Consider the following 24,267-nt stretch of genomic DNA (forward strand, 5'->3'; position numbering starts at 1 on the left):
CGTGTGACGGTACCAACTAGATTCAAGCTTACCGCTATACGTGTACTACCATTTAAGAAATTTGAAAAAAGATTTAGATTTTTTGCTATTAGCTGTCAAAGTTGACCCCAGTACTAGCTGGCGTCCAAAAGGGGCTAACCCCACATTGAGTCCTATGGAAATTCAAGTTTTCTCGTTCGTTTTCCGAGGTTTTAAGAAAAAGTAGTCAATAGATTCACCATCAGTAAATTCTGTGTTGTAGCTCACATATCGGTGAACTCGATATAATACTGTGTTGCGGCAGAACGCAATTGCTGATTGGACTCTCATCCCAATTTCACACTGCACAACGCACATATATCATCACTGTACCTTATAGTGAAACGAAATCATTTATGTTGTGACCGATTACACCGCTGTCGGCTCTCCGAATTTACCTTTGAATGACGAGGCTACTGTTCTCCTGCGCACAAGTTGATCAGATGACAGGTATTCTCCGACACAAGGCCGCAAGTAGGTTTGACTCGGCGAAACGAAGAACCAGCCGATAATAGTGCCTGTCTTTCACGTTTAACGACGATTAATATAGACGGTACCAGTTAACTTAAAAACATGCACTTTATTGACTAAAATAATTTATTAAATATGACATGCGATCAACGTGAACAACGAATATGACTGATCAGTAGGCTGAGCATGATTACCAACGGACCCGATCATTATCGAAGCGGGCTGCCAGAATCCCTTTAAAAATTGAGCAACTGAGGTAAGCTAGCACCAGCTACAGTTTAAGGCATTGCGTAAACTACACTAGTGTCTTGTGATTCATCATACTGTTTTTAGTTCTTTTTTTTAATTCGTTTATTTGACTTGGCTCATAGCGGTAGTTTAACGGAGCCGTGGATCTTTTATATGTTTACAATATATGTAAAAATAAAAATACAAACAAGAATTATTGTTGTAATATGGGATCTCGTGCGCGCAATTTTTATTGCGATCGGAGACCTTCTTTCGCGAGGTCTGTTGGCAAACAGCGTCAGGGGGGTCATTTAATTCTCTCTTGTTTTTCACGTCCCGGTCGAAGCTGGCTTGGTGTCCGGGATCAGATGTTCTCCCCTGCTTCTTGCACTTGTTGTTGATCAGTGTAAATCCGTCGTCATTGTTACTACATTCGTTGCCGATGTTGCTTACAGTTGCCTTTGGGGCTTGTTTGGGGTGCTGGATGATTCTTTTGCGGTTGTCATTATGGTCTGAACAGCTGCCACAAATTTGGCCACCGTTTGTGGTTCAGGCATTGGTATTGAAAACTCTGTTTTAGGTTGGTTTGCCGTAAATGAGTTGGCAATCGGTTGAGATGCATTTTCCTCTGCATCTTCCGCGCAAGGTTGTCCATGATGAGCTGTCTGATTACAAGACTTGCACGTAGGAGTTTGCCCATCATGGGTGCATAGCGTAGTTTGCATAATTGTAGTTCCGTGAGTTTTGAGTTTTATTGTCAAGTAGGAGGGTATAGGCCTTTCAATCCGCATCCTCACTACAAAAACACCGTTAGGAGTACCCGGGAAGAAGTTTCTCCAAGTATCAGGTGTAACGGATTCTACTTCTCCGTATTGCGACATGCATTTTGCAATTGGCTCAGGAAGGGTACGAGGTGATAGGTCATATAACCTTACATCTATATAATAATTCTCAATATATACGGGAATCTTAATTCCAACGTTGTCACTTTCAACCACGTGTTTTAAGTTGTTCTTCAAAACGAAACGCTCGGCTTGTGCTAACGTGTTGAATGATATTAACACTGCATTGCGACGATGATGATACTGAAGGTACAAGACTTCCGCAAGGTTAAGTTGCATTTTTACCTTCAGAAGGTATTCCACTTCACTAAAACTCGGTCGTTTTGAACAAAATTTAAAATCAACGACCGCAGCGTTGGCTCGGAGTAGAGCTTTTTCGTCAACTTTACTCATGATGACAAGAATAATCCTTTGTTCTCGAGACAATGCACACTAGATCGAGAGGCCTGTTGTTCACTTGGCTCGATTGGACGTCTGACTGCGGCAGAAGTAGAAAGTAGACTGACTGTTTTTAGTTGGTTTGCATTGTTCGTTCCTGAAGGTAAGGACCGTTTATGCACTTGCTATGTATGGCTATTTTCTATCTAATATATATTTCTTGCACAAATGTATATTATTGAGTATATTTTTTCGAAAATTCTAGTGAAGATGTCATGTCTCTACATTGAAAGTTCACCGACAATAAGGGATTAAGGGAAAAACGGTACATTGTGGTCGGAATGTTAAAAAATGTGAAATCAATTGTTATCATTCGTTATAGAGTTATGGTGTCTTCGGAAGAGTTGCTGTATGGCACTTAGCGCTTTATTTGGTCGAATCACACTAGTTCGAAATTCAGTCACTAGGGCGGCGCTGGTATCAACTTTTTAATGAAGCTAGATGGAAATGTGGTGTTTTCGAGAAAGTTGCAGGTCTTGTCATTTTTAACCAGTGAAGCAAATTTTCATCAAAATTAGCACTCATCACCAAATAAAACCTGATAGTAATCCATGGTTTCTACACGAATATGTATACAGACGAAAACCTTCCATAGTAACCTATTTTTAAGTTGCAAACAAATCTGTATCGATGAAAAGCGTAACCATGTTCGCTTGTTTGCATTCCTTCCATTCATTCATTCCGCGTGATCATTTTTCTATCTGAGTATGCCACACCATCTTCGATGCTGATTCATTCAGAAGTGAGGCACGAGCTCCATATTTTTGTCCGCATTCAATCGTAATGATTGAGACATTTTTGGCCCTTTAATGCTTAAGAAGGGCATTTGAAAACTATAGTTACGCGCCATTATAGCACTAGCACCTCGGTTAGAACTATTGATGCCAAAATATCCTCATGCTTTATCCTAAAAGAATTGCAATGAATGCTATTTAATTCATGTATCAAGTTTCGAAAGAAATCGCTTGCGATGATGAAATATCTATATTGGCTTGATATTCACTCAATGCTGAGTTGCCTCTGACAATACGTAGTACAGCATTTCTTTACGAATGAAAAGTTTTATTTGGTGCGTTATTTATTTTGATTTGATCGCCTATTACAAATATGATGACCTGATACATAAAGACGATTGGTTCAGTATTCAACATTCGACGTTGATATGCATTATTCCGGATCATCAATATTTTCATCAATCACCATCACTGTTTTAAACATATCTTCTGAAGATGCCAAATTCGAGATAGATAAGGCATTAGTTCAAACATTTACTTATAGATTATGTTTTCAAAAATGCGCCATATTTTAAAACCTGTACGACTTACAAAGTTGGTATCTTCAGAAGATATACTTATAATTACCTGACATACAACTTTGCCGAGAACACCATCTTTCTATCTCATTCCATTAAAAAGTTGATAACAGCGCCGCTCTAGCGACTGAATTCCGAACCAATATGAAATGATCAAATAAAGCGCGAGATGTCACACAACAACTTTGCCAAAGATACTATAACTCTAAAACGAAAGATACGGAATGAACGTGTGAATTGTGGGTTAGCCCCTTTTGGATGCTGGTACCCTCGGCGTTAGCCCCCCGAATTACGAAATGCTCGTGAATTGAAAAATAGTACATGTAATGATTTTATTTTTTCTAGGCAACATGGGTCAATGATCTACAAAATGTATTTTTACAGTAAAACAATGTTAATTTGGAAATACGAAAGTTTTTTTCATTTCCTGTAAAAATGCAAAATGTGGGTTAGCCCCTTTTGGACGTCAGCCATTCAATTGCTGATAAACTGTTAACAGTTGTTAATGAGCCACTCCGGCAAGGTGTTTTTCCGGAAGCGTGGAAGAAGACGGTCGTAATTCCAGTTCCAAAAGTTCTAAATACATCATGAGCAGAGGATCAGTAATAGATGAAGGCAAGAAGCAAGAGAGGAGTCGAGAGTTAAATCAAAGCTCAAAGGTCGAGCCATTTCATGAACCAAGTGAGGCTCCAAGATAGAGCGACGAAAGCACAATGAGCCCCCCCCCCCTCCCACGAAGTAATATCGTGAAGTAGTTTCGTGGGGAAAAAGGACTAAAATAGTTTTTTTTTATTATAAATGGAGAAAAGGGCGAAAATAAAGAGTAAGGAGTGCTTTCAGTGGTGAGGCGCGAACGTGAGTGGTGAGTCCCACACAGTGCGTGTAATACACTATAGTATAAGCATTTGAAGCTTTTCAAACCTTACTATAAAACTCCGCTAGCGAATGAGGGATCTCAATAGTAGCATGTCTGTAATAATATACGTACATGGACTATTGAGAACCAGAGCTACAGGTCCCAAGCTCTGGTAAAGGAGAATGGTTGTGATGATCTGGGCCGCGGTCACCACGTAAAGCAAGATAGGTCATAACTCCAATTCCAAGGCGTGAAGCGACCCGTGCCGAGGGATGAGTGATCGAGGCGGTGAAAAAGATGCTCGATCGTTAACAGAGCCAGTGGGGTACCTGGGCAACCCCCACAGTAAGCGTCCCTTACCACGTTAATGCGGAGCTCTGGCGTGGCGGACATTTATTCTCGCGCTACTCGTGGGATCAAACATGGAGTCAACTAAAAACAAAAACAAACAAACGGCCTCCAAGAGGGAGGGAAGAGAGAAGGTCGATACAGGCACTCAGACAGTGGCCTTCACCTTCTATGGAGCAGCCACGTCGCTCGAAGTGGCGGCCGAGTTCCCCTCGAAGGAAAAAGGCAAGGGCAAGGGCAATCGTAAGACGGCATCGAACGCGATGCGCCCTAGGAAGTCGCCAGGTGAGGGTGCAAAAACCGACACCACACGGCGTGCAACCGTTAAGGCCAAACGCCGTCTGGCCGAGGTAAGCGAGGGCGAGAGTGACCTCGCTGAGCAGAGCGTTGGTACCAGCAACCCGGCGCGACCGGGGCAGGGGGGCATTAACCCCTGGACGCTGGTCACCAGGAAAAAGCCGGCACCGACACCGGAGGTACCGCGGCCCGCGAAGAAGGCCAAGGACAGAGGCGAGGCCTTGTGGTTAAAAACCGACAAGGACAAATACGCTGACGTCCTAAAGTCGATGAAGGCGGCCGAAAGCCTTTCGGCCCTTGGGCAAGATGTGCGTAGCGTGAGACGCACCAACACGGGAGAAATGCTTCTGGTGCCGAAGCGAGGCGCACAATCTAGTGCGGTATACAAGGCCTTGGCCCAAGAGGTCCTTGGTGAAGGCGCCCAAGTCAGGTCGCTAGGTGCGGAAATGACTCTCCAGTGCAAGCATCTGGACGAGTTCACGACCGCAGAAAATGTCGTCGCAGCCGTTAAGGAACAATGCGACGTCACAATCGAGCGGGCCTCCGTGCGATTTAGTGATATACCCTCTGGCACCCAAGTAGCCTACCTCAGGCTACTGAAGGCGGATGCCAAAAAGGTAACCGAGAAAGGTAAGCTGAAGATCGGCTGGTCGGTATGCCCTATTAGCACACCCCAGCCGCCTTCAGTGGATAGGTGCTATCGGTGCCTTGAGTCCGGCCACAAATCCTACGAGAGCAAGAACATATACAGGAGCAAACTATGTCGTCGCTGCGGCGAGGAGGGGCATAAGGAGTGGGGCTGCACTAAGGCGTACAAGTGCCTTATCTGCACCGCTAAGAAGCAAGCCCATAAACATGCTATGGGCGGACCTTCGTGTCCCTTCGGTGAGGCAAATAAGAAGAAGCCGTGAACGTCACACAGCTAAATCTTAACCATTGTGCAGCAGCCCAACAGCTGCTGTGGCAGTCGGTCTCGGAGTCGAGGACAGATGTCGCCCTCTTACCAGACCCGTACCGCATCCCTGCCGGCAACGGCAATTGGGTGTCGGACGGGTCTGGAATGGTGGCAATCTGTACAACGGGACGGTTCCCGGTTCAAGAGGTAATACACTCCTCCGCCGAGGGTGTTGCGATTGCCAAGATCAATGGTGTGTTCTATTGCAGCTGCTACGCTCCACCAAGGTGGCCAATAGAACAGTTCAACCAGATGATCTACAGGCTCTCGTCGGACCTAGTGGGCCGGAAACCGGTAGTCATAGCGGGAGACTTTAACGCTTGGGCAGTGGAGTGGGGCAGCCGCTGTACAAATAGCAGGGGTCAAGCGCTAATGGAGGCGCTTGCGAAACTCGATACTGTGCTAGCTAATAATGGCTCCGCTAGTAAATTCCGTAGAAACGAGGTGGAGGCGTGGATTGACGTAACATTTGCCAGCCCGAGTCTGGCTCCAGGCATGGAATGGAGGGTAGACGATGGCTACACCCATAGCGATCATTTAGCAATCCGCTTTAGGATCAACTATGGTGTGCAGCATCCGAGGACGGGAGATCCCTGTCAGGTACGCGGGTGGAAGTCCAATCACTTCGACAGCGAAGCCTTCACTGCGGCCCTGGGACTGGAGGCCAACACCGACAGTCTAAGCGGGGATGCGCTGGTAGCTGTTCTACCACGCGCGTGCGACGCCACTATGCCGAGAAAAACACTGCCAAGAAACGGCAGATGCCCGGTATACTGGTGGAGTGCCGAGATTGCAGCTCTACGGTCAGCCTGCCTCAGAGCTAGACGTAGGATGCAAAGAGCTCGCACTGAGGATGCAAGAGAGAACCGCCGTGAAGTGTTTCGAGCTGCGAAATTGACCCTTAACAAGGCCATTAAAAGCAGCAAGAGAGCGTGTTTCGACAACCTGTGTGAGAGTGCCAACGCGAATCCGTGGGGTGACGCCTACAGGATTGTGATGTCCAAGACCAGAGCGGGCTCCTCACCCCCAGAACGGTCTCCGGACCGGTTGGCAACGATTATCGAAGTACTCTTCCCGTCTCGAGCCACAAGCCCCTGGCCACCTGCACTACGAGACAGTGCGGGCACGGCCGAAATGGTGGCTCCAGTGACGAATGAAGAACTACTCGCAGTGGCTAAATGCCTAGAAATGAACAAAGCTCCAGGGCCGGATGGAGTTCCAAATAACACTCTCAAGGCAGCGATCATAGCGAACCCGAACATGTTCAGGCTAGCTATGCAGAGATGCCTTGACGAGTGCCGTTTCCCCGATAGATGGAAAAGGCAGAAATTTGTGCTGTTTCCGAAGCCCGGGACGCCGCCAGGCGACCCATCCGCGTACAGACCAATCTGTCTGATCGATACGACTGCAAACTGCTTGAGAGGATCATCCTCAACAGGTTAACCCCGTACGCGGAAGGTACGGACGGCCTGTCAAGCAACCAGTTTGGCTTTCGAAAGGGTAAGTCCACAGTGGACGCTCTCAACTCAGTGATAAGTACTGCCGAGATAGCGATCCAACGGAAAAGGCGAGGTATTCGATACTGTGCGTTAGTGACACTTGACGTGAAGAACGCATTCAACAGCGCAAGCTGGGATGCCATCGCGCTCTCGTTACACCGGCTTAGCCTACCGGTGGGTCTGTAGCGGATCCTGGAAAGTTACTTCCAGAACCGCGTACTGCTATACGAGACCGATGCCGGTCAGAAAAGGGTCCCGATTACTGCCGGAGTCCCGCAGGGCTCGATCCTAGGCCCGGTGCTATGGAACCTCATGTATGACGGGGTTCTGAGACTGAAGTTCCCTCCTGGGGTCAAGATCATCGGCTTTGCCGACGACGTAACCTTGGGGGTCTGACTCCCCGTAGACCTGAGGTAGATTCCTGAGGTAGAACTAACTGCAGAACCAGGAACCGGAGGTCCCAGTCTGCCCGGACTGCCCAGGTGTAGACGAAACTGCCAGACACATACTGTTCGTATGTCATCGGTTCGACGTCGAAAGAAGAGCAATGCTTGACGTCTGTGGCTGGGACACAACCAATGATACCCTTATTCAGAGGATGTGTCAATCGGTGGAGAAGTGGAAGGCAGTCTCGGCTGCTACCATCCAGATTGCCTGTAGGCTACAGGTAATCTGGCGAACCGAGCAACAGACGATGGGCACGGCTAACTAGTGATTGGTTAGCTGGAGTGAATGGTTTGTTCATGCTGAGGCAGGTTTGGCGCAGCGACTGGCAACCGCGTAAGGGGTAAACCCAGCCACCCCGAAGCAAGATAGAAGAGTGAGTGTATAGGCGTATAAGTGGACTGCCTCATGCCAAGACGGGAGGGTCGTAGCGTAGTATGTTGGGACTTAGCTATAGATGCCTCATGGCGTGGCAGAGGAGATAAAGGGTGAGCATCCAAGTCAGTCTCACACGGCATGTTAAGGGTGAGCACAAAAGTCAGCCTCACATGGTATGGTAGAGGCTAGCACAAAAGTAAGCCTAGCAAGGAATGAAAAAGGTGAGCACACAAGTCAGCCTCGCATGGTATGTCAGAAGTGGGGCCTAAGAAAAATGTCCCACATGGGATGCCAGGGGGAGTGACAGAGGTACAATAGAGTGGCACGATCGAGAGTGAATCAGGTGATAGGGTGAGCACCCAAGTCAGCCTCACTTGGTATGGGTGGGGCGAGCACAAAAGTAAGCCTAGCAAGGAATGAGTAAGGTGAGCACACAAGTCAGCCTCGCAAGGAACGAAAAAGGTGAGCACAACAGTCAGCCTCATGTGGGAGTGTTTGAGAGTGGATCAAGGTGCGATAGAGAGAGCACCCAAGTAAGCCTCATACAGGACGTATGAACGCGTGAGTGAGAGTGAATGAGTACATTTAGTACAGCCATCCCCCCAGAAGTAATACCGAGAGGTAGTTCCTGGGAGGAATGATGGCGGAGCCCAATGGAGTTTAGTCGGTATTAATGGCAGCGTCACCATTCGAACCCGACACGCCCCCAGTGCACCCCGTGTGGTAGATTGGACCCTACCAATAGCACGTGTACTGGGCTAGGACGTAAAGGTCTTCTCCATTGTAAAAAAAAACCTTACTATAAAGAAACACACACTCGTAGACCCATAATTCTATACTCAGTTCAGTTATCATTCATCGCCAAAGGAACAGGACAACGAACGAAAACAAATTATTTTTTAAGTTCCTCGCCCACAATCCTTGCTCTGTACTTGGTTCAGTTTACATCCATCGTCAAAGGGACAGGACAACGAACTATCTCCTTTCCCCTTCTGCTCCTTCTCCTCCTCATCCTCCTTATTAAAATAAGCTACATGCATCTCAGTCCTATACGATGAGTTCGACATTTGAAGACAATTCAAAGTAGAGTAGAATGGGGTCAAATAGGTATGGGGGTACAATAGCTATATTATCTTTGCTATGTTATTGCAGTGGTCGCTCATCTTGTGTAAATTAGATACACGATAGAGAACATCGTTGACGACTGTCATTTCGGATGTTACCGTGGATTAGTTACGGCGTCGTTCATGTTTTCGCGCGTTGTTCTGCGAAAACGCATCGTCTTTCATCTTCAGTACAGTGGATTTAATCAATGAAAAATTGTCCAGTGAGTATTTTCTTAAGTAAAAATTAATGCTGAACCCTACAGTTGTGTTGGTTTTTCGATATTTTTGTTTTTGAAAATAATACGGACTTCAACACGACATACGCTTGGGGCACGATAGGTCAGGCGTTTGGGGGCACTACACTGCCTATGATCGCATATTTGTCCTGTTTTCTAAGTGATTTCCTATAATTATGTCACTTATTTGCAATCATGGGCAGTATACTACTGATCATCTCACAGTTAAGCAATCATGTGAGTCGGAATGAAGAACTTCAATTCAACACTTTGGCGACGAGGAGGACACCGAAGAAGTCATTCGCAAATACAAAGCCTACGGCAGCTGCTGGTACAACATGTTTTTTTTTCAACATTTTCTTTCGTGGTTTCAAGATTTTTCACATCATTTGTTACTTCTTATTTTCTTACCTTAGTGATGTCAATTTAAGGGGGTCTTCTACTCTCACGGTTTCAAAAAATCAATTTTTCTTTCTTTGATTGGTTTCAATCTATATATACCTGAGAATACGCCACAGAAAGGATTTGGTGAAAATCATATTCCTTGACATGTTTCTGGGAACCGAAAGGTAGGGGAAAGTAGTCGGCTGTAGGCACTGGTCGGTTGTCGGCACCCCTACGTAACTTTTGACAGAAAGTAGACAAGGACATTCTGATAAATATCATTTATGTATTATATTAACGCGATCTCTTTGTGCCGATTGCTGAAGCAAACAGACTCGAATGTTCTGTTCTACAACCAATATATTTTTTGAACAAGTGAAACTCTACTTAAAAGTTTTTTCTGATGATTTGCTTAGTGTTATAGAAAGAAGTAAATCGATCGAAAAAGTGTGCGCATTGAATATTTACGATGTGAACTTATTCTATTTTGTGATTCAACATTGAATGGCACTGAAATGTTCGCCACAATTTTTTTTGTTCAGTTTTCAAAAATGTTACTAAAATTGGTTGTCGGCACCCCATTTTTTGTGGCAAATGCTGAGTTCTCGATAACTTAATCAATACGGGTATTTTTGGTACGGGTTTTACGAATAGATACCAGAGATCGATCTTTGACACCATTCTAAAACCCAGGCGACCTCCGGTTTAGCGTTTACCATTTACATAAAGAAAACCCACTTGGTCGTGTTTTCACCGCTGGGTCGCACTGTATATACCAGATTGTGACGACAAAAAAAGGGGGGGGGGGGGGGTGTAACGGGGTTTCCCTGCAGAAACCTCCATATTTGGCTTCTATCTGATTTGTCTGAAGCATTTGTCAAAAATGGGCTGCCTGAAACTCACTCAATTGTAGTGAATTCGATCTGTCAGTGCATTAGCAGTGCGTAATATTCGCACCATTTTTTCACATACACAGATTGTGGTTCTGATGAAGAATGATGTTCAAAATGCCTTTGATGGTTGTTGAAATGAATAAATTTCTGTTTCCTTTTGAACCTTGATGATTTTCATTAATATTTTTTCATTTTTCGTAAATTTTCTTAGGGTGCCGACAACCGACCACATTTTTCAAAATGGTAACAAATTATCATCATAGTTAATAATTTTTCTCATGTTGACAGAATAAATTAAATTCTGTCATCAGTTATTAGCTAAGGCCTCTAGCTTTCTATTGGTATGCTTATTCCCATATATTGAGCAATTGGAGTAATGCTGTGAGCCAAAAACAAAAGTGTGCCGATAACCGAACACATTCCCCTACCCATCTCCGGCCGTTTCTGAGATACTAAACGCGGCGCACCACGTTGGCACTTGTCTATGGAAAAACCATTGTTTAAAGAATTCACCGGTCCATTCTTGACGGTTTATGTTTATGTCAGCGTCTATGAATGGTTTCTTGTTTTTTTTGGGGGAAGAAAAATTGCGTCGGACATGTTGAGAAGCGTATGGGAACGAGATCACGAAAACTAAAGAAAGAAAACAAAGGTATCGATGGAAACGGAAAGGGAAAGTTAACTGACAAATCAATCAGCCAGCTAACAAGATTTTGTGGACTGGCGATTCGGAGAAACTCACATTCTGTATAACATATGCGAAATGCAATCTGGGCTTCCCTCGAACATAGCTCGTCATCGATCGAAAATCCCTAACACTCAAAGTGTTCACTCGGCAAGGACAGTTGGTGCAAGTGGCGTCAGGCTGAAGTAAAACGGAGCTTTAGAAACTTTCGAACATGTCAGGATCTACGAACGTCTATCATCTAATGATTTATTAGAAAGATGATACACCCAAAACATCAATGAGTCTCTGAATAGTGGAATCTGTTCCTTAGCGCCAAAACACATGCACAAATTCTGGCAGACAGGCGTTCAATGTTATGAATTATTTGGCAGTTAGTATCTTCAACCAAAGATTTTTATCTTACAAACTATGGAGGCGATGGGAATCACCTTGAGGACTGGAGCTGAAAGATGTGCTACTCGACTCGACAGTGAACGTATAACTCGTTCTGAAAGCAAAGTGGGTGTCGCGGCAGAACAGGCACGAATTCAACAGAGAGAGCAAAATGTGCAAAACCAAGAACATTTTCGTGATGAGGAAGGTGACCTCTGTGGACTCGGCATAGTAGATTACCTAGTAAGTTACACCTATCGAGTTATACACCGTACTTTAACTTAAACGCGTTTTCCCGAAAGTAGTGTTTTTAAGTGGTCAAGTAAGTCTTTTCATAGAAGTACTGATCCGAATTCAATAATTTTTTCTCCAATCGTTCAGAAAACATACCGCTATGTTTGGTCGAGAGGGATTTGCGAAATATTACTTTGTTCCATTTTTATGGCCTCTAATAGGCCAAAAAATAACGTAAATATTAAAATTTTTCACAAATCGTTACATACCTTTTACAAATTATAAAATAAAAGAAATCTCTCTCGTCTAAACATAGCCAACGTGACTATAATTATAAAAAATGTGAGTTTTCTGATTGCAGATTACCCAATTTGCCACAACTTTACTTAAGCGGGACCCATGCAGTTTCAACATCAATGTCATCAATGAAGTTTCAAGGTCGCGAGAGATTTTTCTTTTCGTCCTCAAAAGTAAAATTGAAAAGTCAAAATAAAAAAAAAAAGTTTCTAAATCCATTGAGTAGATGTTTTACAATTTATTTCCAAAAAAGTGCTCAATTGTAGGCCTCGCGAGTAGAAGACCCCTTAATTTTTAAATAATCTGCAAATAAAAGTTGAACCGGTGACTTTCTAGGCGTGTACATTGTTTAATTTAACTCCAGATTTTAGAAACATCGAAATAAAGTACCTTCGCTTTATTCGATTTAGCTTGAAAAATAATTAGCCAGCCATAAAACCATTATGGCCAAAACGTTGCCAGATTATAACCTTTCCAACGAGTGCTTGTTTGTCAAAATCAGTGCAAAAACACCATCGCGCGAGCTCGCCAAAGAAAACTGGCCTACTTGACCCCACTCTACTCTACATAAGATGAGTTAACATTAAAGCTAACGAAGTTATTGGTTTCGAAACTCTATGATTTGCTGAAATCTCGACGCACGATAGAAAATGCGTTTCAAAAATTCAAAATGCTATTTGCCAAATGAATAAATTAATGCAAAAAATCATTTGTTCTACAAATACTAACGCGCATAATTTTTTACTCTACAGCCCTACAACAAAATATACGAAAGTGTTGGAATATTCTGTCCTCCAGAACAACTGGACAAAATGTATCTAATAGAGCAAGAGGATGTTCTGTTTAACTGGACCGAGGCGATTTATATGAATTTCACTCACGTAGGCATAATGAACAAAATGGATGCAATATTTCGCACAAAGGTCAATGGCCAACTTGTAGGGCACATTTATGGTGATATCTATGTGCATGAATATTCTGCTGATCTAGAAATAGAATTGGAACCACTCCCAACCAATGAAGCTGTAATTCAACCATTGAGAATAGGAAATATTAAAGATATACATGATTTGTATCCTGCTAGTGATATCGAGAGCGTCGAGCTATTTGAAAAGCTGGTGCATCAGCTTCCAGGCTACGGTGTTTTTAGTAAAACTAATAACGAATTAGCTGCTTGGAGCCTTCAATCTTACTATGGCGGAATGTTTTCAATGCAAACAAAGCCCGAATTCAGGCGAAAAGGGTAAGTGTAAAATCCAAATGTTTTCGTTTTCGTGATGTATTGGTTAGAATTAGGCGAAGCTGCATTTACTGGTTAATTAGGAATTCTAAAAGTCTGTGCAAAATAAGTCCACGCACTAAGGACCATTAGATAAAAAAACTTGCCGAGCCAATTTTTTATCGATTTATTGATTTCAATAGAAGTATTAGGGGGTGGGCGTAGCGTAGTTGGTAAATCGGTTGCCTTGTACTCAGCACACCTAGGTTCAAGTCCCGACCCCGCACATAGGGTTAGAAATTTTTCATAAGGGATTTTTCTAACCCGAAGAGGCGAATGATCTTAAGGTTAAAACCTCTATAATCGAAATAAAAAACTAGGAGTGGGTAATGTCCGGGACATAACCGCGGTGTTGACGTAGGACTAAACTTGGGCATATCATTTATGGATAATTTGAACCAATGCACTTTTTGAATGAATGTTTACGGAAATTTCATGTCGAATGAGATTGCCACATTCACTGATTTTCTAGGACTTGCAAAAACCTTCGGGTTTGTAGATTAATTTGATAAACATTTGCTTATATGAATCACTGGTACATGTACAGAAGAATTGACAGGCGCAAACTCAATCCAAGTTATTAAATGGAACTTTCTAATTCAATTCTTTCTCCATTATGTTTTCATCCTAATAAGAACGGTTTGCAGATATTTTTGGTGATACCAGACGAGAATCCTTTCTAACGATTCGAACCTTGCCCCCGAATTCGCTTCTGCTGCGTATATACATGAACCCCTTTCGCAGCTCACATCGAATGAGCATTGTATATCGCAATGCGATCTCTTTTATAAACTTCTTAGTGCAGATGGAAGTCCATCCTTTTGTGCGACAAATGGAAATATTTTCATCATTCTTTTTGGTGTGGCTTTCGCTTAGTAGTTTGGAGATTAATTCGATAAACACTGGTTTATATGTGTCACTGATAAAGTACAGCAGACTTGACAGGCGCAAACTCAATGCAAGTTGTTAAATGGAACTTTCTAATTCAATTCTTTCTCCATTATGTTTTCATCCTAAAAAGAACGGTTTGCAGATAACTATTTTGGTGATACCAGACGAGAATCCTTTCTAACGATTCGAACCTTGCCCGAACTCGCTTCTGCTGCGTACATACACGAACATTCCCCTTTCGCAGCTCACACCGAATGAGCATTGTATATCTTTTATAAACTTCTTAGTGCAGATGGTAGTCCATCCTTTTGTGCGACAAATGGAAATATTTTCATCATTCTTTTTGGTGTAGCTTTTGCTTAGTAGCAGGGTTGCCACATTTACTAATGTTCTTGAAAGATTATCAAAAACCACCAATCAAAGCAGGCTAATTAATGCTTTTACAAAATCTATCAAAATTTACGGTAAAATTCACGGAATCTACTACACAGTTGTTTTGATTATTTCCCAACGAATCGCGCAAAAATCTGTTTGTTCCGTACAACACAGCGCAAATAATTGACGTTGGAAAACAAATCGGCAACTTCAGCTGCCAAACACTTAGAAACGATCGAAGCATTTTTCCGTCAATGTCACTTTTCTGACTCAAATTTTTGTAGGTATTTTCTTGCTTCCGTCCAATTGGTCAGTTTATTAGTTTTATCGTACATTTTTCGGATATTATTATAGAAAATAACTAACCCGATAAGAGGGAAGTTATTTTCCAAAGCACGAAATGGAAATTTCAATTGTAATTCTCCTGAGAACGATTTTGTGGTCCTACTAAGAACCGTTTGTTGTGAATATTATTTCGCCGTTTCCCGCTCGGCATGATGATTATTCGCTTGGTATAGATAGCGCACAGATTGGTATCTTCTAACAAACTAACCAGGCAGGCCTCGCTGGCTTCTTAGAGGGCCATTACGGCCGAGCTCCGGAAGAGTAGATCGGTTTTGAAATGCTGTGCAATCTCACGGACCAGGCACTGGAAGAGCAGCTTGTGAATTAGTAACTCTGTCCACTTCTGAGAGCGATGAATTTCACGCAGGGCGACGACAGTTCTTGGTTGGCAGCAATAAGGCAGTAGCTATGATTTGGTTGATAGTCCAAATGCAGCTTCTCGTTGAGCAGCACACGTACGTGTGTTCTGCTCTGTGGCTTAGACACGTCTGGCTTTAAGAAAAACTGTGACACCCATATTTATAGGTTCTAGCATTAATGTTGATTCGCATTAAAAGTAGTTTTTGAACTTTTTAAACAAGTTTTACATAGCAAACAAGGTATCAATAGCAAGCGTTGAACGTTTTCCTTTCGATTTATGAAACAATACTAGTAATTCCTTTAGTAGGAGAAAAGTTATTAAGGTTCAAAGTGTACGTAACGCATCCGTTTTGAAAATTTTGAAATGACACCCAGTATAGTAAAGAAAGACGTAAGTCCTACGTCAAAAACAGAAGATGTATGTCAAGTTGGACGGCTTTCTGAAGGATCGGTTAACGTTTCTACAAGCTTCGATATTAGCAAAAGTGAGTAGACAGCAGATGTCGGTCGGCGGGCTAGCAATGGCAGTCAAGGAGGAAAACCACGAAGTTGGAGAAAATCGGGATATCGTTGTCTAGAGAAATTATACCGCCGATGATTATTCCGTTAGAGTGGCAGCGAAATGGATCGCGAAAATGGGCATCGGTATAGGGTGAAATACTGCCGCCAAGCTGGTTCTCAGCACCAGCTAGCAGATAAATAGAAACGACTAGCATCAAGAAGGAAAAGAAACCCGGCGAAGGTGGTTGTAAACAGATGTAAATCCTTATGGTCGACACCCCCGGATTGGTTCATGTCTCAACAGGGTACGATACTTGCAGCAGACTTGAGCAGGTGAGATATATCGCGAAGGTTTGACAGCAAGTAAGGAAAAGTAACTATGGATAAAACATGACGATTAACACAAAACAAAATAAGCAAGAACACAATCCTTACTAAAGCAGTACTTAACGTTTGCCCCGGATGGATGAGGATTACGAGATACAAGAGGATTAAGTTTAGTCGGTTGGCTTAACAACTGCTACAAACCAATCCGAATCCACCACGAGCCAGCAGGCAACGCACAGTGGTCGGAAATGTCAAAAACGTCGCTAGAGGCCAAACCATTGAATATATTCATAGCGTATCTTTGGAGGAATTGTTCGTAAGAATATTCCCCACAATCTGATAAACAATAAATTGAGGCATGGCTTACTATGATTGAACTAGAAAAATTAACTTTTTATACTGACGAGGTAGAAAGACACCAAGACACCATGTCTTCGACAAAGTTTTAGGAATGCTCATAATGAAGAATTTTGTTGAACAACTTGAGCTTGTAGGACTTAATGTTATCGATTTATAGAGCGTTTTCAAAGGTAACCCCCTTGAATTTAGCTTTTTAATATAGCTTTTTCGCTGTGACTTTTCGTGCAAAAAATGTTCCAGACAAATGTTGAGGTATTAAAACCACATTATATTGTTGAAGTCTACATGTAAAAATTAAATTATTGTTGAAGACTGCATGTAAAAATATTGTTGAACACTGCATAGAAAAATTGTACCTGAAATCGGCGGCGCGGCGTACACCTCCTGTAAAAATACTCATTCGTTTTAGAGTTATTGAATAATTTTAATTTTGTTTACACCAAGTTCAACTGCGTATAAGAGAGAAAGGTGCAAACCAAAATAGACGTGCAGGCACTATTTTCAATGTCCGGACCTGGGACGGGACGTGCAAAGTGAAAAAAAGGCAAATGTCACCGCGAACCGGCAATAGCCTGTCATTGCGAACCGGACCTATCTTGACGATTTTCATTTTCTTGAAAGCAATGACGTTTGGGCAGTATCGTTATTTCCTGGCAAAGTCTATGACGTATTAAGAACAAAATGTTTGCATTTATAAAATTTGTTTTGAATCTATATGTATATGCTAAAAAACCTTTAGATATATTTTGAGGTGGAAAGAAGTTCCTATTGCTATCAGAATGCGTTAAAGAAGATATTTTTTTTCTATCCGCACTGCTCCCGGTATATTGACAATTAATAAAACGAATAAATATTCCAAATAATTGATTTTGTTACTATGTTTTAATTGCCGCAAGGTTCTACTGTATCGATTTTATTGGGTATTTTCGGCTAATTTGAGACTAAGAGAAACGAAAGCAATGAAATTGAAAGACGGATAGGTACTCTAGAACGTATCAGTTATAAACTTAGAACGGAAAACTAGGACTAGGCAGGCTCATATGGACATGATCGAAAGGAAATGTGAAGAATTCTTTGCCTTCTGCTAAGTAGGAGTTGGGCGTTACACCCAAGTCTACTGCATGGTCTATGGTAGAACATAACTTATCATCATGTTTTACCGCTGACGCCGGTATAACATGATGATGTGCCACTTTTCGTTTAATTGATTTTACGCTGCTGTAATTGTGCATCAATTATATAAAAGCTCAATAATGAAATTGCCACAAAACTAAGAAAGTTAAGAATTTGGTATCAAAAAATAAATTCCAGGCTATTTTAGGATGCATTTATTAGATTGTTACAATTGTTGCTTTATTATATAGATTTTCATGAAAAAAAATAATATTTTAAAAAAATATTACTTTATTTTCTAACAAACAAATAATTCCATTCGTGAGTTTGATCACCTTAGCGACCGACAAATGCATATTTATATTAGACAGTGAAAAATTAATGCCGAATATATTTATTGAAAATTTTGAGGAGTATTTTTTGAATAATCAGTGAGATAATTATTTCATAAAATTAGTTAAACACTATGAAAAACTTGCCATCACCTTGTGTGAATAAGATTGGAGATTGTCAGATAAATAAATTGTAGATTGAATCATTTTTAAGTAGTAATTGTAGAATATTTTATTAATTTATTCTTTTGTTAATATTTTAATTCATTAAATAATAAAAAAAAAAATTAAATAAAATTCAAATTTTGTTTGCTGCCACCGAATGATCGGCACCTGACAGATCACAACCCAAGCAGCATTCAAAGTTTTATAGCACGCTACAAAGGTAATCTAAGTTTTATGAGTGGCTATAAAACTACCATAAAACTTCAAATGTTACCAGGGAATGCCAATGTCCAAAACCTATGCTGGGAATAGGAAATAACGGTTAGATATGTTTTCTATGACATGCAGTCAAATTCCCAAATTTCGCTACTAATCACATGGCTGCACTGATTATATACTGTGTCCAGCAGAGTTGAAAATATTCAAATTCATTGAATTAAAATTGATTATATTCAGCCGCAAGCAGCTGAAAACGTTAAACGTATCATATGCTTTATAGGCATATGAATATTTTTGTTCTATTCACCGCGAATCGCAACAGGTTCATTTTCAGCCGTCAAATAAGAGCTTCGATTATTTTTACCTCTGGTGTCTAGTGTAATTATGGCGTAAATTACGTCAAGATTTCGTTGCACATTGTTTTTTTCACCGTAAGAGTTTAAACATTTTCAATTATCAACAACAAATCCGTCTATTTATCTCAACGATTTCTCTGACGTCACCGCAGAATTCGCGGAGTAGCAAGCCTCGCTTCTGAGAGCCGCGGTAGCACACTTCTGTCAATTCAAAAACAGCCAACAAAATTCTGTTAAATAATCATAGTAACCTGTCTCCGCGTTTCCCGCAGGGAGGAGTACAGAAAATCTAGAACTAGAAGCTCCTTTTCCTCCTATTTTGGGTTGCCATAGCAAAAATAACTTGTACAACTCTGGGAGGGAGAAACAGACACTACGCACGAAGTGTAAATAAAAGCACTTGTCACAAAGCAAGAAAACTTCCGACAGTAAAAATCGATCAAGGTGGGCGACGCTTAAATGAGCAAATTTCTTTTTGCGTGTCATTGATGCAAGCGTGTGACCGGCACATGACTTCAATCGTGTGATGGAAATAGAGCTAGGGACAGTATAAAATCAGTGAAAGTTTTTTTTTCCGGGGGCTTTACATTGATTCGAAGATAAAGTCAGACGACAGATTGGTTCCAGTATTCGAGTGAAAAGGAACACATTTCGGAACGATGTGTCTCACCTTCTATTTTAAAAATAAGATGTTTGTGCCGTTCTTTTCCTTCATTCTACCACAATTTTCTAAAAATTTTCTCGCACTGATTATTAAAAACCGTTATTAAATTGAAGCTGAAAAATAAAATTTAATTTTATAAAAATTAAACTATCAGAATCCTTGACTAAGGAATCTCGCCGGTAGAGGCACGTTTATCTGATTTGTGAAATGTCGACCACCATTGAATAAGAGAAATGTACCGGTTTATTTTTCAAATGTAAAAAAGAATCTGCAAAAAAGTTCTTATTTATTTAATGTTACATTCGAGTGTAATTTACGATTGACGGCTCCACCTCATATCCCATAGAAACATGTGACGTTATTTTCTTCCTAAGCTGTTCATTTATTCAAATTCATCCGGCGACTGGTTGAAAAATATCTATTTGTCCTTTCACTTCAAAGCATGATATTTTTTAAACAAAATGCCTTCAAATCGCTTAAGTGGTTAAGGTTCAAAAAATATTGCCTATTCTGAAAGTACATACTGACGAAAATATCTGTGCGAAATTTCATCCAGATCGGAGCACTAGAACCACTGAGAACTGACATACAAGTAAAGTTTTCAACTTGTGTAAGAAATAAAACTGTCGCTTTGAAATGACAACAGCAAGTAGCAACTTGCCACTGGCTGGCGCCTCGATCGGCCAGCAATCGCTATACGGGACTTGTGTGCGAACTTGGATACAATGGTTACTCACGCATGCGAACCTGTATGCGATGGTGATTTTCAACGTATTTTTATTTAAATGTTTACACAGGCTTTTCGGGAAAGTTTGTTCTAGCATATATGTCTGTTCTCTGTGCTAGAACTACAGCCGTTCGAAGCGCGTTGGTTCCATCCTCGTATGTAGTTAACACAAAACTTTGAACGCAGTTATCTGAGAATGGAGTTTCTTGAAAAGGACCGTTGCGGTGAACGAGACATCTCAAAAACTACTCAACCGATTTTCATAAATTTTGTTCTAAATTGTTCGTATTTACATTCTCGTGTACTTGAATGGTTCCTTTTTCATCAGAATTTATTTGATTTTTTTGTAATATTTTATTTTAAATTTTGAATACCCAAAACATAAGTTTTGTTATCAACACAGTTTTTTTATCGCAGAATTATTTTTTTAATGCCGAAACCGTTCAAGTACACCAGAATACATTTTTTTATAATAGCTTACTTTTTTTCGATTTAAGTTGAGCGGTTCGTCTGGGAGAGTGTTCACCGTAAGCCGCTGCGAAAAATGCGCTTCGGTCACAGCAGTGGCCTGTTCATATAAAGTTGTGACAAAATTATAAAAATTGGTTTATGTGGCTAACTAATTTTGGGTCGCTGAATCCATTTCTGATATCAGTTTTGAAATTCCATAATTCTTTTTTCGACTACTTTTATATAAACCCATTTGAAGGCGTTGGGCGTTAAAGGGTTAATATACACGTTAACTACAGAAGTCAATAACATCGGATGACAGAAATGGTTGACCAACAGGTAAAAATTACTAATTTTTCGGTAGTATGATGTTCTGTAGGCAATCAATTTGTAAGAAGGTTTATGAACTACAGGGCGTCTCCATACGGGTATTTTCAAAAACAACACCTTCGGCGCAAAAATGCGTAAGATGAGGCTTTTATATGTTGGAACTACACTAAATTTTGAGTCAGATTGATAATAAGTGACCCATGGGAGACCATCTCAAAAATCGGAAGACGTATAAAGATAAATTACTGAACTGACATTGGATTTCTCAATTAATTTTTCTTGGTGTAGGACAGACGTGGATCATTTTTGTGCGAAAAGCTCACATCTATAGTTTAGCATATTCATTCATCTTTCCAAAGAACTCAAAATAATTCCAATCGCCATTTGAAGCTCTAAGGTACTAACTTAGAGATATCGCCATTTGAAGCTCTAAGGTACTAACAAATTTAATGAATGGAATTGAACAGAAACCCTCAGTTTTCATCCGATTGTGGTAACATTTGGAGATACTTTTATTCAAACTAGGAGAAAAATAAAATAAATATTTTGAAAAGAATTACAAGTCATTCATTTTTGGGGTTTTGTCACTCGTCGTGCCACTGTGCGGGGACGCGGCCATAATGCCGATAATTTGCAATATTTTTTTCATGCAACTTGTTTTTATTTTCTTCGATAGTATGACTAACAAATTGCCTTTTGCTTTTCCAAATAAAATGACTCTTTTAAAAAATCACGAACTTAAATATATGAACTGACAGCAATTTGGGTTGTAAACAGAATCAGTTTTTAAGTCTAGAAAAAACGTCACATATACTTTTAGGCTGTGGACCATTTGGCGAACTTTTTTCACTTTTGATTGAAATTTGACAGTTCCAACCACAAGAGCGACCCATTCCAAATGTTGACCAATGGATAGGTATTTGGAATTGACAGCTGTAAAAACAGTTTTAAATTATGTCACTCGCAGCTTTGGAACTTAAATATCCACTAATGAAATAGCCGAAAAAACATTTGACATAACATGTTTTCGTTTTCATTTTTGCCCTTTATTTTCTACTGAAAAATATCGACAACCTAAATAAAGTACAGAAAACTGTTTCCACCTTTCTTTTAACATCCTCCAACAACAATTATTTAACTGTCTAACTGTTAATTTTAACCATGCTATACAACAGGGTTTATTTACAAATAACTTTCGAAGTGTAAGTTTTTAACTAATAAATAAAAATAGAATATTTTAATGAATCGGATCATCTGATTAAGCTATGAGCACCCAAACACTAAAAATATTATGTCGATGTCAAACCTCATGTCGAAGTAACTTGCTAATTTTTTTATCGAAACTTTGTTCATATTTATTTGCATGAATCTAGGCCTACGTTGATGATTTTCATTTTTTGAGTACACCCTCAAAAGAAACTTTAAACTGGGGCATCGTCAAATCTAACGAGTAAAGTGTCACTTATTCTAAAATTGTTTAATGAGCCACAAATTTTTAAAACTCTTCACACGATTTTCGTCATTATTACTTGTCTTTACTATAGTTATGAAAATAGATTTTAATTCACATGTTTTAAATACAGGGGGCAGGCATAGCGTGGTAGGTAAATCCATTGCCTTGTACGCAGCTAACCTGGGCTTCGATTCCCAACCCCGCACATAGGGCTAGAGATTTTTCCAAAAGAAATTTCTCTAACCCGAAAAGAGGCGAATGACCCTAAGGTTGAAACCTATATAATAAAAATTAAAAAAAATGATTTTAATACAAAGATGATATAAATTATTTTAAAACAAAAAAATATTTTTGAATTATCAAAAAACCTGCGTCACAAAATATTTGTTTTATTCTACATTCCCATTTCTTGGATCAGAGAACATTTACAGCGTCGTCTCATTTCCATAATTACATAACGAGCATAAAATATACGTTAGGCATAGTTCATTGAGCATTTAAGCGACGATACAGAATTACATAATTCAAACATCATAACGACTTTTTAAGATTAATAAAAATCCAAGTGAAAAAGACGCTTTTGTTGAATCCTTCCACTAGTTGTTTTTATAGTGATTATTTGCTCCTTATGTTCAAAAACTGTCGTTCTGTCTGGTAATTTGATTAATTTATTGAAATGTAAAGATTATTTGAAATATTCATATAATCTATGCGTTTTTAATATTTTACATTATAGCAAGATCGCAGTATTGTCTTAAAACGATGCTCGAAGCGCTTGAACGCATCCAAATTCTTATTCAACATTGAATACATAGAAATACAATATATTTGATGATGGCAGTACGGATTCCCGAAAAATTCATCTGGTTAATGTGAATAAGATTTTAAATTCACAGCAAAACTTTGACAATATTTAACTATTTTGCCCAATCTAGACAAAAAATCAAGGAAACTTATTGTTCGTAAACATTTTCAAGCAAGAATACGATAACAATACTTTCCTTTCCTCAATGTTCACTTCTTTGTGGCTCGGAGTGACAGTTTCGTTCTGGCTGGCTATGACGTTCACATTTATTGAGTCTGTTTCTCCCTCCCAGGTACAACTGAATCAACTTATGAAACATTGCGTCTCTCGTTCAAATTTGTGGGAAATAATGTATGCGTAGAAATTAGTTTAACTTTCTCAGCAGAAAGGTTATGCAATTGCTTTGTTTATATCAGACTGGTGAAATTGATCAATCGATTGCGATCTATTAGTCTATGACAAGACAAATTCAAAATTCTTGTAAACAGTTATTTAATTTTCGGCTCAAGGTAAAAACTAATGTCTCTAGATAAAAATAGGTACAAAACTCTACTACTTGACAGTTACGGGTAATGAAGCAATAATCAGATTATTCATATGAATGATAACATAATTTATGTCATGTGAAAGCTACATCATTTTTCGTACATCATCGGCACAACTTGTACCTCATCTGCACAGCTCTATCATTGACCTTTGCTTGAAATTATATTGTGAGCGAACTTTTCCTTGCAAAATAACAACAAAACCGAGAGGGAAAAAGAAGACCGTCTTCGCATGTCCCGTCCCAGGTCCGGACTACGCATAATAAAGGTAAGAAGGTTTTAAGCTCATTTTGTAATGTTTTTTTACTTGGGTATTTTTACTTACAGTCTTCAACAATATTATGTGGTTTAATGCCTCCACATTTAGCTGGAGC

The 24,267-nt window shown here is 40.3% G+C and overlaps 1 protein-coding gene across 1 annotated transcript in view; it reads left to right on the plus strand.

Annotated features, from left to right (window-relative positions):
* The window catches only part of LOC131691360 (uncharacterized), a 340,109-nt gene that overhangs the window by 279,458 nt on the left and 36,384 nt on the right, over positions 1 to 24,267 (plus strand). Inside the window, exon 4 of the mRNA XM_058977683.1 lies at positions 13,049 to 13,539. Within this exon, the coding sequence (XP_058833666.1) occupies positions 13,049 to 13,539 (491 nt within the window). The remainder of the gene's footprint in view (positions 1 to 13,048; positions 13,540 to 24,267) is intronic.

Source organism: Topomyia yanbarensis, chromosome 3 (genome assembly GCF_030247195.1).
Source record: "Topomyia yanbarensis strain Yona2022 chromosome 3, ASM3024719v1, whole genome shotgun sequence".
NCBI lineage: Eukaryota > Metazoa > Arthropoda > Insecta > Diptera > Culicidae > Topomyia > Topomyia yanbarensis.